This window comes from Monodelphis domestica, chromosome 2, assembly GCF_027887165.1.
Source record: "Monodelphis domestica isolate mMonDom1 chromosome 2, mMonDom1.pri, whole genome shotgun sequence".
NCBI classification, from domain to species: domain Eukaryota; kingdom Metazoa; phylum Chordata; class Mammalia; order Didelphimorphia; family Didelphidae; genus Monodelphis; species Monodelphis domestica.
Window position 1 is genome coordinate 179,304,119 of NC_077228.1, and position 16,517 is coordinate 179,320,635.

Here is a 16,517-nt window from a genome sequence, read left to right on the forward strand (position 1 = left end):
GGTGAGTGAAACCTTCTATCTGCCCCCCTGAGGCATTTTTGAGACAAGAAAGACACAGAGAAGTTTTTTTGGTTATATGTCATACTAAAAACACACTTAAGCCACCCTTGCAAATAATCACTTGACCTGGAAAAGCAACAATTAAGTAATAAGTTTTTCATTTATTTTATTCCCCATAAACGTTCCTTTCAGAGTAGCAAATTTTTAGTTTGGGCTTAACTAACCATGTTTGATACAATCTCCCTCCAGTAAATATTCCTCTAGTAAATATTGGTGGTCATTCTTGACTATTTTTGTTCTCAAGTTTTTAAAAATCACAACTACCATCACTAGACATTCAAACATAACAAACAGATAGGCTTAAATCTGGGAAAGATTTTTTTCATGCCCAACGTCAAATTTTCTGATAAAACAAAGTAAAAACCACAACTTCTGTGGAAACATTTGGGTACTGAGACACTGTCTTTGGGAAGAGTATTATAATTCCTCAAGAGGATAACTCATTTTTCCAACTAGTCTACTGTTGTTCAGGTTTTTGATACATACTATCCTTTGCTTGTAGAAATCTGTCCTCAGGGAAAATTCATTGTAACAAACTCTTTCCATAGTTGCTAATTATTAGTTAAAGCCTACATTCTTCTTCATGCCCAGGAAAGGCAGAAAATCTTCCTGAGAACTGTTCACAATTGGCAGAGGTTGCCTGGTGAGTGGGTGGAGTGACCAACTACTTGTGTTTTTCACAATGCTTAATTTTTCATTCATTTTTAAATCCCAAGTACACACCCAATCTAAGCATGCCTGGAATGCATGGTTGCAATTATTTCTAGTTTTCCAGAGCCTTTTTTAACTCTTATAACCCTTCAATGCATTTATTTGGTATATAAAAAAATAACAAGAATGACCTTAATATGAACTTCTTTCTGAGAGTAGAGATATCAGTCAATATACCAGCAGGCCTGCCAGAAATCTCTCTTGATTTCTCAAATTGAGTTTAGGTTTTTCAGGTAGGTCTGAGCTTTACGCCAGTGAATGTCCCATAAAACAAAAGGAACAGTTTCTACTTAAGAAACCTACTGAAATCCAACATTTGTCTTACTTTTTTGACTTCCTGGAGTAGAAGGCACAGAAAAATACCCACCCTCCTCCCCACTATTTTAAAGGATGTTTCTAAAGATGCAGCAATTAAAATGTCTAAGTAAAGGATGCTATATAGACACAAATAAAATGGTCTCTCTTGAACATAAGCTCTGCTCTGACTTGGCTAATAGCTTTTCAAAAATATCATTGGGGTCAGACAATCTATAACAGTTTTCCTAAAAAAAATTCTATGGGATATGCAGATATCAATTCAAAGAAGGCTAGGTTTTGTTTTAAGCAAAAGACATGATAGCATCATATCAATGAGAACTGAAAGGAACTTCTCTCATTTTTACAGATGAGTATTTGCCCCATGTCATATAGGTAATGAAGCTGATTCAAAGCAAAGTCCTTTGACTCCAAATTGAGTCATCTATTCATGGTACTATGTCTTTGGGCCATGGATTTTATCTTTACTTGGAAGATCCTTTAATATGCCTCATTTTTTAGTATTTGACCACAAAATCTGAATAAGATTCTTTACTGTAAAGGATCAAGACACCAAGAGACTAAAAAAAAAAAAAAGGTAAAATATATATGGGGAGCCAGGAAGGTCCTGGTCAGAGTTGTATTTTATTATTTAAAAAAGAAAGAAAGAAAAAAAGGTGATTTTAATAAAATTATTTGCCTGGAGGTTATCATAATGAAGTAGTCAGAAAAAGCACTAGATTGGAAACCAGAGAACTCAAGTTAAAATCTGTTGGGTCTCAGTTTTCTTCTCTGTAAGATACAGAGGTTGGACTAGAGGATCTTTAGGATCCCTTCCAACTCTGAATCTATAGTCCTATGACTTTTATAGACAATAGGGAGAGCTAAAAACCATGAGGACAAAGATGATACACAAATCATACATTTACTTAATGCTCCTCTGAAAACACAAACTGTCCCTTCACAGCAAGTGTTTGGTAGGAGCAGAGTTGTCAAGACTAGGGGGCAGAATACACAGGCTGCTACTCAAGTCAAATCATCAAACATTTACTAAGCTCTGGGGATGCAAAGAAAAGCAAAAAAATAATCCTGGTTCTCCAAAAGCTCACAGTCTAATGGAGGAGACAACATGTAAACAACTATGTCCAAGCAAAATATATCTGGGATTAATTGGAGATTATCTCAGAGAGAAGGTGCTAGGATGAAGGAGGGTTGGAAAAGGCTTGTTGCAGATGGCTATACTTGAAGGAAGCCAGGAGGCTGTTATAAAATGGCTGTAAAAATTGTTTATGTTCTTTTAAAACAAGGGAAGTGAAGCACTTCTTCTGAAAATTAACCAATCAAGTATCTCTTTGTCTTTTCCAAAAAAGTCTGGGGCAAAATAACCTGCTAGCAGATCAAATGAACACATTTAGTAGTCTGGCAAGGGTTTTAGATATACCCTAGCTAAGCCAGGCCTCTGCCTTTTCTGGTTTGGTAAGCAAGAAAGAAACATCACAGAATCTCGTGACTACAAGAATTTGGATTAGATTCTCTCCCTTCCATCATTTTTCTCTTTCTCCCTATATGTTCCTTATTTCACCATAAAGGAAAATTATAAAAGTGAACCCTGTGGCCATGTCCCAAAGTTTTAAGGTTTATTGTTTCCTTCGAAATAGAATCCCCATGGTACAGTAGAAAGAACTCAGAACTTTTAAGTCAAGAGAGTTGGGTTTGAATTCTGGTTCTGCCAAGTGCCCTTGGAAAAGGACCCTAACCACAAAGAGAATCACTTCACCTACCATATGCTAAGTTGTGAGGAAGGAGCTTTATAAACTTTGGAGTCTATGGGAGTATACTTGAGACTAACAGTTCCTATTTCCTAGGTTATGCATTTCAACTGTGGTCAAATCAGCAACTTTAGCCAAGGGAAGAAAGCACTCAAATCAAGATTCTTGATGCAACAAAGGTCTCCTTAACCAATTGCTTGCTGACCTGACAAAACTATTCCACACTGGAATACCTCAATAGTAAGCAAAGGGGCAGAGCTATTCAGTTACCACTGTGAAAAAGCATGCTCTCCTCACTGAAGATCACAGGCTTTTAGGGCCATCTAACCCAACCCTTTCAATTCACAAACAAGGAGGAAACTGAGGCCTAAAAAGATTAAATCACACAGAGAATAAAAAGAGCAGAGATGGACTTTGAGCCCAGATCTTCTTGGCTCTAATTCCTGTGCTCTCTTCTTTACATCAACATGCTCTTATCCTTAAGAAAACCAAATTTCATATAAACTACTTAGGGCTCTACAGCACAAGATCTCCCCATTGTTTTATTCCCCCCCCCCCATTCCCCCCACTCAATTTAACAGGCTTTCCTGGGAGAGATACAACCAGGATATAAACTGTGGAAGTCAGAGGTATTTTAATAGAAATGCTGACAGACCTTTTGCACTGTATTGGCCTTGCTGGGTATCACCAGTCATGGAGCTGGATCCCCAATGTACAATAAACTTATGGTGACATTGATCTCAAAGCTTTGTAAACTCCCTTCTGTTCTTTGAATATTTGACCTTAATCTCAGTATAATTTTAATCTAGACCCTTGAAAGAGTTAAACTTTCTTCCCTACCCCCCCCCCCCCAGACAGTGATCTAAACAGTTTAACGGTTAAGTATTTTAATGAGTTGTCATTTCCTGTGCTGATAAAGATTCTCACAGTATTTAACCATCCGTTTCCCTGGGGCTCAACCAACACCAGGGTATTATTCATAGTGACTCAGAATGGACCTCTGACTCTTTGCCTGATTCAACTGAGATAGATTACCCTCCAAGTGAAACTGGACTCCTTACTAAGGTAGGACAGACAGCTCAAGAGAGAAAGGGAGGATTTACCATTCAGTCTTTCTAAAGATATCAAATCTGGTTCTCATTAATATATTTATACTTGGGATCTAAATAAAAATACATTACCTCTGCTTAACCCAGAAAAAAAGGAATGAAACAAGAGTTAGTGCTAACAGTAAACATCAAACTTGTATTTCACATATAAATGCAAAATCCCACTCATCGGTGTGTGACTGAATTCAAGTGTTAGTTTCTGTCCCGACCTAGTGAGAATCTGCTCTTCCATATGGAGCTCCTAACACAGAAGTGACTAAAGCCTTGGCATTGACAGGATAGTTTAAAGAACCAGTAGCTAAGAAACCCATTTGTTTTTAGGTCAGAAATGTTGTGGTCATCTAAGCCAAGGCATCTCCCACCCTGGAATCTGAGGTCCAAAAAGTTATGGCCTTGTCCAGAGTTACACTTCTGTTTGTTCATCTAGGGGTAAGGGGATGGAAAATACTCTATTTTACCCTAAAAAGATACAGAGTTTCCAAATATACTTGAGAGTTTGAATTTATAGTTTCTGGTACCTTTTAAAAAGTTGTGATTTAACTGCAAGCTTTAGAATTAAGACATCTTGAATTTCATTTGCATCTGTGCCCCATTCAAATAATTAAAACCTTCTTTGTTGTTGGAGCTAGCCTATTGTGTGCTATAGGGTATTATAAACACAACACCATGGGTTTCTGAGGACTTTGGGGAAGGGCTTCTACTATGGCTTTATCTGGAAAGGCCAGGTGTATTATTGTCCATGCTTACAACATTTCTAATATGAGTTCTTTCAAAACAAAATTCTGTCACCCCTGTTCTTAGCTAAATGGACTTATTTTCTATGAAATTAAAATGAAGGCAGGTCTTTCTTGCTATTAGTAGCAATCCTATGAATCAGGCTCCAATTAGGGAGAAGTCAGAAAATGGAGAAGAGGAGCAAAAGGCAAGCAGCAGGCATTTATAAAAGATAAAGGTCTCAGAACAAAGCTAAGACTAATAACCAACAGAAGGAGGCTGGGTGTAATATAGCTCTGTTAAAAATCAACTGATTTCTGTAATGGGAAATAAAGGTCAGGGATCTCATGCCAGCTCAATTGGGACACAGACAAAAGCCAGTTTCTCTCCATCAGGGCATTGTGGCTGAGTTTAGGGGAAGCCACTGCCTGAGTGGGAGCTCCTCTTTTGCATTTCTGAGGATGACCCATCAGAACCGAACTAGCCAACAGCAGAAAAAGGGCAAGAAACATGTAGGGCATAATTTGCTAAATGGTAAGTTTAAAGTGAGACGAGGAATCGAGTTTATTGTGGTGAGACATCTGACAAGATGAGTGCATAAAAGAAAGGCCACTGAATTTGAAAACAGAATCTGGCTCTGCTATTAGCTAGTACTGAGTTAGACAACTCATATTTTACTTGTATTATCTGCCTCACAGAGTTGTGAAGAAGGAAGGTGCTTTGTAAGTGGATAGGCACCATATAAAAGTCATCATTAATAAGAGAATTATTAATTATTATTATTTTGGGTGAAGCTGAGAGAGTTCATATAGGAATTTATCCCCACCCAAGGGCAGTCCTGTTATCCCAGCACTCAAGTTAGCTAGACAGACACACAACATTTTGGTGCTCCTGGGAATCAGAAAGTTGGAGATGATAACCTCTGTACTCAATAAATTTACAGTTTAAAAAAGGAGACAAAGAAGAAAGAAATCCTCTTAAGCACATGATAGAAACATACCATAATATGAACATGCAGAGGATGGTAGGATCAGACCTCAGATGATGAATAATAACAACAGATATAAATGGACAAGCAAAAAAATTAAATGGGTAAAGCAAAAAGATGGGCTAAGCACAAGGGTGACTGAAGCTGGTCAGGGAAAGAGGCAGGAGCCTTATTTGGGAAAGGTTTCATAATGAAGATGAGCCTTAGGGGCAGTTTTGACAAAGAAGATAGAAGGCTTGTACAATGGCTCTAAGGAGGTTTGGATGAGCTCTTATGAGGAGGTTTGAAAGCAAGCCTTCTTAGCCAGAAAGAGACCATGAAGTCTAATCAAAGACTGACAGTATAGGATAGGATTCTTAACCATTTTTGTATCTAAAATGCATGGAGCTATTGCTTGCTGAAGCCTATGGGCTCCTCAGAATAATGTTTTAAAACACATAAAAATACATAGATTACAAAAGAAAGCAATTATATGAAAATACATTTATCCATCCATCTCTCTATCTACCTAACCAAATTGTCAGTCTCAGATATAATAAATGAAATATTTTCTGCAAATTCGAGGGGTGTATGACTTATTCACAGGTGAGGTGTGGCATTAGCTGGATGTCTAATGCCAATGTAAAAAATTTCATATATTGTACTAAAAAGTGTAACAGCTAAAACTCATAAAGTTCCTTATGTCTGAATACAAAACTTTATATTCATGGTAGTCCAAGTGGCAAAAGAGATTTCTAACAGGGAACTGGTTCAGAAATCGACTACAGAATGAATACTTTGATTTTAGATTTTAGTGTTGCCACATCAGGTAGGCAGTTCCTTTTAATGTAAAATATTTTTGTTTCCTGTGTCCAATTTAAACACTGAAGAGAATGAATTTAAAGGTCTGTAAATACTATGTAGAATTCGCAACATTGTCTCTGATCTCAACCTTTCCAATGCTCCTCTCTCTATCCCTATAAGCTTCACAACTCTCCTTGCTCAAAAGGCATTTTATGTTTAGAGGAACGATTTTACTTCTGTGTAAGCTGGAAGTAAAAGGCTTACACAGCTCATCCTGACCACTTGCCATGCTATGAGGACCAAATGATACAGACGACATTCAGCTGCAAGCAGCTACTCACACTGGTAAAGATGATTTATCTTGCCACAAGCAAACCTCAACCTTTAAGGTCAAATGCAAAAAAATTACTCAATAGTACTAGAGGGCTAAGGAGGGACTGGAACATTCTGTATGTGGTTTAAAGTCCCTCCTCCTTCCTCCACCCCCCACCCTTTCCATGTTCAATGATTAAGTTATGGAAACAGTTTCTGGTATGGTAAAATAAAACTGTGGACTTTGTCTTCCAATAAGATCTTGGCAACCTGACAATGTGCCAGTGTTCTGCATATGCTATACTTCGAGTACTATCCCTACAATTTCTTTCTGGAAATTTCTACTCTATATTTGAATATTAGAAACCTGGGTTGTTTCCACCACCATTTCATTTCAAAGCTGAATCTGCATATGTTCTCTAAGATAATAATATCCAATGGTTTTTCTATGAACATTCTTGTTAAAGAGGGCCTGAGAATTATTCTAAAAGATTTTTAAAGGATCCTAATATCTGAAATAATGTAATCCCTGATATAGGCCATAGATGTTATCTAATTTTGTGCCAGGTAAATAATGTCAACCCATGTTTTTGGGAAATTAGTTTAACACCCCTTTCCCCCTTTACCCTTTCAACATGCCAGATATGTTTAGTTCTCTTGGGTGGTGTTAACTGGGCATTCTTCCATGCTATATTTAGCTGTATAGCAAACCCAATCTTGTGGTAGAACAGAGTTCAGGTATTTATTAATTTGCTAATGAAAAAAGTTCATTTCAGCTACAGAGACAACAGAGACAAATACAGGATTTCAGAATTCCATGTGTGAGATATCAGCAAAAGAGAAATTCTACCTTAGGCATCTATCAAGAAAGATTTAGTATGCCATGAGGAAGGTTTCTCTTCCTAGAACCCCTCTAATTACAGGTAACAACACGGTCAGTCTTCTATGGTGGAGAAGCCAGCGTCAAGCAGACAAGGAGCAAGCCAGGTTTCAATGCCTCATCTTTTAGTAAAGAGTTGGTAGACTAAGGTTTTATAAGTTTTCAGATATGGCCAGTGTGCTGATGTTGATTTATTTTGCTTGGCTATACTTATTTATTATGAAGGGGTGAGGGGAATTCCTCTCAGTAAGGTAGAAGGGACCAATAGGAAATGGCAATGATATTAAAAAAAATCAATAAAAAAGGGAAAGATTCATCAGTTTGTCTCTCCTCTGTCCTTCAGTTTTCTCTTCCATTCACCAAAATGGCTTCTTCCTTGGGGCTATTCCTTAGCTTCCTTCCTTTTTCTGAATATATAATTGGATTCAGTTTTGGTTGTTTGGAAAGCTCAGGGTTGGTTTATTAAACTAGGCATGGTTCCCCCACACCCCACTCCCTGCCCCCAGTTCCCTAATAGAACCAGATCCTCAAATCTGGGAATTAGTAGATAATTAAGAAGCTTTTGTTCAATGTACTTACACTGATTAATTTTCTAGATATTCTAAAGAAATTTAATCTATTTAATCAGAATCAAGTTCCTTCAATATAGTCATATAACTGACTTTTATAGGCAATTTCTCTTTAAAAATTAACTAGCAAAGACAGCATCTAGGTAGCATCCCAGGCCTGGAGTGGAGAGGATCTGGGTTCAAATCTGACCTGAGGACCTTCCTAACTGTATGACTTTGGGTAAGTCATTTAACCTCTTATTGCCTAGCCCATACCATTCTTCTGCCTTGGAACCATTATGGATTTTAAGAGGGAAGGTAAGGGTTTAAAAAAATACTGTGACTTGCCCAGTACTCAAGTAGGAAGTATCAGATGACAAATTTGAACCCAGGACCTCCTGGCTCTCAATTCACTAAGCCACCCAGCTGCCCCCTAAATATTGTTTTAAGAAGTCCACCTATACCAAGTTAAGAACTTTTGCCCTAAAAGAATAGGCTTACCTTAGGCATAATGTAATTTCAGAGAAAAGATCTTTCTCCTCTCTAAAATGTATCTTCCCACTTATATTCTTTTACTTGAAATCCCTTTTACAGGATACAAAATCTTCCAAAGGTTTTCAAAATGCAACTGCTTCAAAGTTAACATATTGTTGTAAATAAATTACTTTTATTTAGTTCAAATATAAATTTAAATTATCAGATCCTTTCTGGGTATTATAAAGACTTAGAAAACTGGAAGGCACACTGTACACTGAGAGGAGCAAGAAACAAGGAAAATGTCACTGTGGGGAAAAATGGACACCAGAGACAAATTGCACCAACTTTTCAATTTTGCTACTGCCCTCCCCCACCACTCTATTTTACCCCTAGTTGTGCCAGACAAACAGAAGTTGTACACAAAAGGAACTTTCTGCCCCGTGTGGGGTAGTCATGCACAAGCTTAAATCTTACTGTGATTTTAACTGTGGGAACTATGGTTCTGGGAGTGCTCTTGGGCAGAGGCTGGTTAAACCTGGTGGCCAAAATTACAACTCCTTGACGAGACTGAGATTATACAAAGCAAAAGTGTCATCGCTCTGTCTGGCTTTCCCTTACTCTTGAGACTTACTTTCTGATTTAATTTTGTGTCGGTACTCTGCATTCTCTTTTCTAATCTGTACTGATATTGGTTTTCCCAATCTTTCAACATTCATTTCTCTCTGTTATGCCTTTAAGTGTTTCCCATTTAAGTTTGGGAAATATTATGCAAAAGATGTCTATTAAACTAACCAATTTGTACTAGTTTACATAAACATTTTTAGCAGGAATGAACAGATGACATTTTCTTTGTAGGAACAAGGATCAGTACCCTAGCCAACTCCTAAATTTGCAATATAACCCAAGTGATGAATTTTATCTACTAATAAATGTAGAATGGAGTAAGGGAAAAAAAAAGTTATCTTCAGAAGTGAGGTATCCAACAGATTAGAGATTTGAGATTACCCAAGTAGTTTGTGAGGGCAATTTGGACAGATAACTTTATTCAAGTGTTCTACTATCACATTTTATAGGGATTATTAATAATTAAGCTCAATACTCTATCTGGTAGTAAAAAAAAAAAAGACTATTTCTTAATTTTCCTTTCTGGAAAACAATACTTCATCTATTTATCAGAGTTTGGTCAAGGATATGAAGTCACAAGTTCAAGTCTCCTAATAACTCATCATCTCTGTGTTAATTTAATCTCTAGTCCAGGCAATGGCAAGGCTGCTCACTAATTTTTAACATTTGTTTTTTAAAATCTCAGAAAAATCAATCATTCAAAACTAGATTGATGGAGAAAATGTGATTAAAATGCTGTTATTACCTTAAAGATTAAAAATATACTGTTTTTAATTTAGCAATGAAGAACTAAATTCAGCAGCCAAGTCTGGTTGTTTATAATGTTTTATATACTATGTAGCAAAGAAATTGATGAGGTAATCCCAGCAGACAGTGCTGGGGAAAATTTGAGGATACTAAGACATTCCGACATCTGACTCCTGAGAACATTGTTAAACCATGACATCAGCCATCTAATTCAATAAAAACCTGAATCTCTTAAGTCTTGAATACATTAAAGTAACTTGATGAAAAACTATCTCCAGACAGCAGGGGCACTGGATATTTCAGGGGATGGGGATTATGGGGGAAGGGAGAGAACAACTACTAGTTTGGAATGGCATTCTCAAATGGAATTAGGTATCAAATCAGTGTTGGTCTAAGAATGAAAGTAAATTTGATCAATTTGATTCTACACAAATTTGGGGAAGCATTATAATATGTATTTCACAGAAAGAGCACCAGTTAGGAAATGCCTGGGTTCTACCAAAGATTTGTTTAATGATGTGTGGCAAATCACCTCTGCCTTTCTCATTTATGACAAAAGGATTGTAATAGCTTTTCCCATTTGACTCTTACAAATGTGGTTAGAATAGTAATTCTGTCAGTATAAAATACATAGCAGATTTAATTTTGTATATATGGTAGAATTATATAGTGTTTAGTACACAGAAAGTCTTATATATATAGTACTATAGAATATATAATAATTTTTCTTTTGTATGACTGTCCAATAAGAGACTGTGATGTAAACTACCAATCAATGCCTTCCCTTTGTGGGTCATCCTCATTAGGCTGCTGTCTTCCCTTTAGAACAGGTCTTGAGGTTAAGGAGCATGCTTTGGTCTTTTTTTATATTCCCAGTGCTTAGCATAGTAGCTGGCACACAGTCAGTGCTTAATTGACTTCCAAGAGTGGCAAAAGTAAAAAAAAAAATCTGTAAGTAATATCTCTCCTTCACCCAGGCTGATATTCAGCTGCCACAATGTGTAGACTGCAGGTACTCTAATTTTATCACAAGTCTAAACAACCATTCTCTAAAGACATAAGATGGTGCGCTTTCTTTGTGCAAAAAAACACCCCCAAAAAACATGGGCTTGACCGCTAGAGAGAATAATCAAAGGCTTAAGGAAAATTTACTTTCCTCCTTTTAAAAGTAAATTAGCATACTTTTTCCTGTGGAGCAAGATTATTCATTCTGTATCATTTCCTCTATACAGGGAGCCAGGCATAAAATATCATTCTTATTTCTCATAACATCCTGGTCAGGTAAGTGTGCTAATGAATACAAGCACTGTTCCCAAAATGGTCTAATATTTTAAAAAGTTAATGTACAAATTATAATCTGGGCTTCTAATCAGCAAAGTTCCCAAGCATATAGTTCCTCAGACATGCCTTATAAACATGATTTTTTGCTCACATTATATAAAAAGTTACAATTTTTACATGTTATTAAGAATTAACAGAAATGTATGGCTTTGTAAATTGCTTTTTTAAAAAGTAAATTTCTAAGATGGTTATGCGCATCTCTAAATACTGAAAGAAATTTTTGTTTGAATCACTTTTGTTTTCATTTAAATTACATGGACTAGGCCAGATAGACTACTCAACTAAACAAAACCAGAGTTTTCTATGATCGTTTTATCAAAATCCTATACTATAGTGATAGAGCCACTTAGAACATATACAGATGTTGGTCTGGCTTATTTCCTAATGTTAAAGACTAGAAAATAAAAGCATTTTCTTAGGAAAGATATAGCTTAGGAAAAATAAAACTTTGAAAAATGAATAAAAAATTTCAATGTTGTCCTAAAGTGGTATTAATCAAAAGTCAGCAAGGCCAGGGTTTATATTTTTTTCATTATTTTACTTATACCCATTTTATTTTTCTAGCACAGTACCTACCATGCAGTAGGTGCTTAAAAAAATCCTTGATTACTAACTAGTTAATATGAGTTTGTACATTACAAATTTCATAAGAAAAATGGGTGTGGGAAAAGGAGCTAGATTCAGATGCCACAAATCTAAGTTTCTTTCTCTGAAATTATGTAGGTTTTATAATTTTGTATTTGTAAAATATATACATAAACCTTCAAGATTATTTCAAGCATTTTATGTCTAGATTAATAAATGGCCAGATTAAATTTAAACAAAGGTTACCTGGATTTCACATTTAGATGGGAGTACAAATAAAATCTAATTCATCAACTTAACTAGTATTTAGTATTCATTTTAATACTATTTATTGAGTACAAGGTAACTATGGTAGGTGCTTTGGGCAAAACAAAGAAGAATAAAAATTAAGTCCTTGCTCTTATGCTCAGAGTCTGGTAAAAGATATGTCATGTATACCAACAACATAATTAGGCCTTCACCAAAAAAGCTTTTTTGCAATTTCATTACTCACCCAATGAGAGCCACCATCTGTTCTACTATGTGTTTGCTGAAAGTTATAATAACGAAGAGTTTCTGTAAGAAAAAAAAATTTTGGTCAAAGGAATATTTACTCTATCAAAAGCCATTGTATCACAACTTCCTTTGGTTTTTGTTAGCACTATTGAAAGGCAAGATTCCTCCCAAGGACATTTCCAACTCTACTTTTTAAATAACCTAACAGGCATAGATAAATACAGGTAAGTGCCACCTATCTATGATTTCCCATTTTATTCTTAATATTTCTACATTTTAAGAAAAAATTTTCCCAAGCATAATCCTAGAAAACTTCTTCCCAAACCACATCAAGCGTATAACCATATCTGGATGGGAAAACATGAGCCATGAAACCAAAGCCTAGAAAGAGTTTGCTGGACATTTCAGAATTATTTTGACATATTCCTTAAATTTTATGTACCATTAGACCAGTGTTCTCCAAGGTAGGAAACTTGTACCTTGAGTGGGCCATGGAATAGGTAGGAATGGGATGTAGTCTACCTTCCCCAAACAAAACTCTGCTTGTCCTTCTTTATTTTTACTTTTATTATCATCTAAGATGTCCTCAGTCCAATTCCTCCTGCTGCTGGCCTCTCATGACTGTGCAAGCTCCTAATCTTTGTCCCTTCTTTAGCAGCTAGATGACCCTTTAGAGCAGCTACAACCTCACTATGATGGTACACCCATACCAAAAGCACCTAAACGGCTCTTGTGCTTAGTATATCCAAAGCCCACCCCCCCATCACCTCCTGGCACCCCTCATGAATAAGAACCCTGCCTCCTCTTTTGTTTTCCCTAGGATAAGAGTGAGTCACACAGGAAGAATGGATGGGTTGTGATCTACACTGCAGACATTATTATATTCCCCCCCCCCCCCCCCCATGAAACCCAGCAGCCCTCTAAACTTCCTTATTTCTGTTGAGGGTACCACTGTCCTTTAATCACTCAGATTCACAACCTCCACATCATCTTGACTTCCTCACTCACCCTTACACCTCATACATCCAATTAGCTGGCAAGTCTCATCCATTCCTTTCTCTCTAATCATTAGACAACAACCCTCATTCAGAATCTTATGACTTCTCACCTGGGCTATTATGATAGCTCCTAATTCATCTCTTTAATTCAAGTCTCTCACCACTTCCATCCCTGCTTTACCCATCTGCCAAAAGGATATTCCTAAAGTACAGGTCTGACTATTATCATTACCCTTTTCAAACTTCAGTGGTTCTCTACTGACTCTAGGATCAAATATTTCATCTTCCTTTAATTTCCATTTTGTGTAAATTTTATAATGTATATTATTACTAGTAGTTCAGGAATGTATATGTATATATATGTGCACATGCATGAAGATTTGTGAATAATATACATATATTTAGCATGCTCAGAAAAGTTTCAAGTTAACTGCATTAAATGACTAGACATAGGGTGCTGAATGGTTTGCCTTTGTTTGAAGTATCAACTTGTCCCAGAATCTCCAGGTTATAGATATAATCTAAATGTTCTGATAAATTATCAACATCTAAACCACAGTGCCTTTTACCATGCTAGACTGGAGTACTGGTCCCCTTGGCTAAGGAAATGTCAGGAAATTGTTAACAAGTACCCCAAAGGTTTCTAGACCCATAATCCAAACCAGAATGGGCTCATGGGGTATAGGTAAAAGATCCTTTTAAGTTGTGTGATGTGGACCATGGGGAATGTTTGCTACTTGTCATATGTTACATGTAGCAAGGAGATATACAAAGTTGAAATGACATATTTTTAGACTATTTAGTGGAATTAGTTCTTTTTTAGTGAATACTGAGTTTTAATTGATAGGTGTTTTTTCCCTCCCTATGGAGCACATTACACACCTTAGACCCTAATGAGAGTAATGGTAATGAATAATTGAGAGTTCTACATTCTTCTAAATACTAAATATTCTCATATATACTAAAATAATAAAAGTGGATCATTCTGAGACTAAAATAAGTTTTACTACCTAGTAAAAACAAAACTCAACTCCTCACAAGTCTATAACAAATGTTTTACTAGATTGTACAAGCATAAGATGTCCTTTTACCTTCCGAACAGAAATCACTGTTCACTCTATGCCAGAGATTATTTATAAGGTTGGATTAGCATATACTTATTGCAAATAAAAAACAATGATTATTAAAAATTATTAAATTATTAAAAATCTGTTCTAGAACTGAATAATAAAACACATCCAGATAAACTATGAAACTTCCTTTACCAAGGCAAACTGGCACCTGCCCAGCAATTTACAGCCTCAGAGAAATACTCAGGGCACTGAGTCTCAGTGGACAGTTCTACAGTTGACTCTGAAGTGAATGTGTATGTGAAAATAAAATGATGTCAAAGAATTCAAAGACTACATTCTGGAGTTTATGTGTATATATTCAAATCTCAAAAAGATACTTAGCTACAAGTCTATGTGTTCAGTTTTTATGCAAAAATATCCATGTGTCAGATAAAATTACTAAATAAAATTTTTAGCAACTAAGGCCCCCAAACGGTGATGTCACAAAACTCCCCCCCCCCAACAAATTATAGGTTGTATCAAAATCTTTTATATTAAAAAGCATTAATGGAGGCTCTCTAGTATATTAAAAGCTTGCTAAATAGAACTATAAATCTTCCACTAATAAACATACCTAATAGTCTTGCTGCTCAATTTTACTATCTCAAGTCTATTCTACCATCATTCCTTAGCATTCAAAATACAATGATGGTGAGATCATTGCACAATTCATCACTTAAATAAAACAATATTTTCTCTTTCTGAATACTCATTGTGCTGAGTATGACAAAATCATGTCCCAGACATTGAAAAACATGTCCTTCAGAGTCTTTTAGAGATGAGACTCAAGTGGGTCACTACAAAATGAACACAAGGCAAAAAGGTATCCGAAACAGCCACACATAACCACATGAAGGTACACATGGCATATATGGAAGTGTATAGGGAGGTAAGGGGGAGGGTATTATGAGGGAGCAAAAGGCACAAACTAATGGGAGCTAACAGGCCTACAAACTGAAGTGTGAGAAGCAGTCTTGAAAGGTGAAGGAATAGTCTCTGGGGCTAATTAGGTCAAAGTCTTGATTTTGACCATTGACTAGGAAAAAGTCAGTGGATATACTCAAGGGTCCACTGAACAAGCAGAGAAGGGCTCTGGTATGGAATAGCTAAGTAATGGAATAGCATTTTTCAGGGAAGGGATGACAGCTGGCAAAAGTCATGAATGTAAATTGCTCAATGTATATATCAAAGAAAGTTGCCCTAAGTTAAAGTAAGGAATACTATAAGGAACAAGGAGGAGGGGGAGAAAGTGAAGAAATAAGGAGATTTCTTGAACACAGAAAGTTTGTGTATTTCTTCTATTATTTAAGGAATGGTTAAAGATGTTTATAATACCAACTAAAATTGCTTACCAAGTACCGAGAAATGTTTGTTGCCTAAGCTACATCTGGATGTACATCAAGTTACATGTCTTTATGGAGTATGTAACCATGATACAATAGAACATAATAAGCACACCCTATTTGCCTTAATGTAGGAGAAAAGCTAAAAAGATTCTTTTTCTTCAGGGACAACTGATTATTAGGCTTTTGCCCATGTGGGCAAATTTTTGCCAGTTAGTAGAAAAAAGGTAACTATATTCAGAAAATGTTTAAAGTAAATAGCTGAACCGGAAAGGTTTGTGTTATGGATGAAAAGTGTTAGAAATACAGTAGTTTCAATTACTTGCCATCAACCTGGAATTCTAGGAGAAGGAGAAGGGAAGGGGACTGCAACAGGATTGGGGGGGGGGGGGGTCCGGACATGGCTCAAGGGCACATGGGGACTGGGATGACCACAAGCATGGTCAGAGACTGAAAGAAAGGTAGTGGTGGTGGTGGTGGGGCAAAGATCTCTCTCAGCTCAGAAGGTCCATTGTTAATTCTTCTATTTTCATGGAAGGTTTTTATTTAGCTTTTTTTGGAGGGGAGGGGCAGGCCTTAGAGTGCAGAGTGGAGGGGCAGGAGCAGGAAGAGAGAGCACAATACTAT

At 36.4% G+C, this 16,517-nt stretch overlaps 1 protein-coding gene across 5 annotated transcripts in view; it reads right to left on the reverse strand.

Annotated features, from left to right (window-relative positions):
- Positions 1–16,517, reverse strand: part of VMP1 (vacuole membrane protein 1) — a 146,544-nt gene that overhangs the window by 5,117 nt on the left and 124,910 nt on the right. For all 5 annotated transcript variants that reach the window (XM_056816485.1, XM_056816486.1, XM_056816487.1 and 2 more), the window contains one exon: positions 12,436–12,497. In XM_056816485.1, coding sequence (XP_056672463.1) covers positions 12,436–12,497 — 62 coding nt within the window. The remainder of the gene's footprint in view (positions 1–12,435; positions 12,498–16,517) is intronic.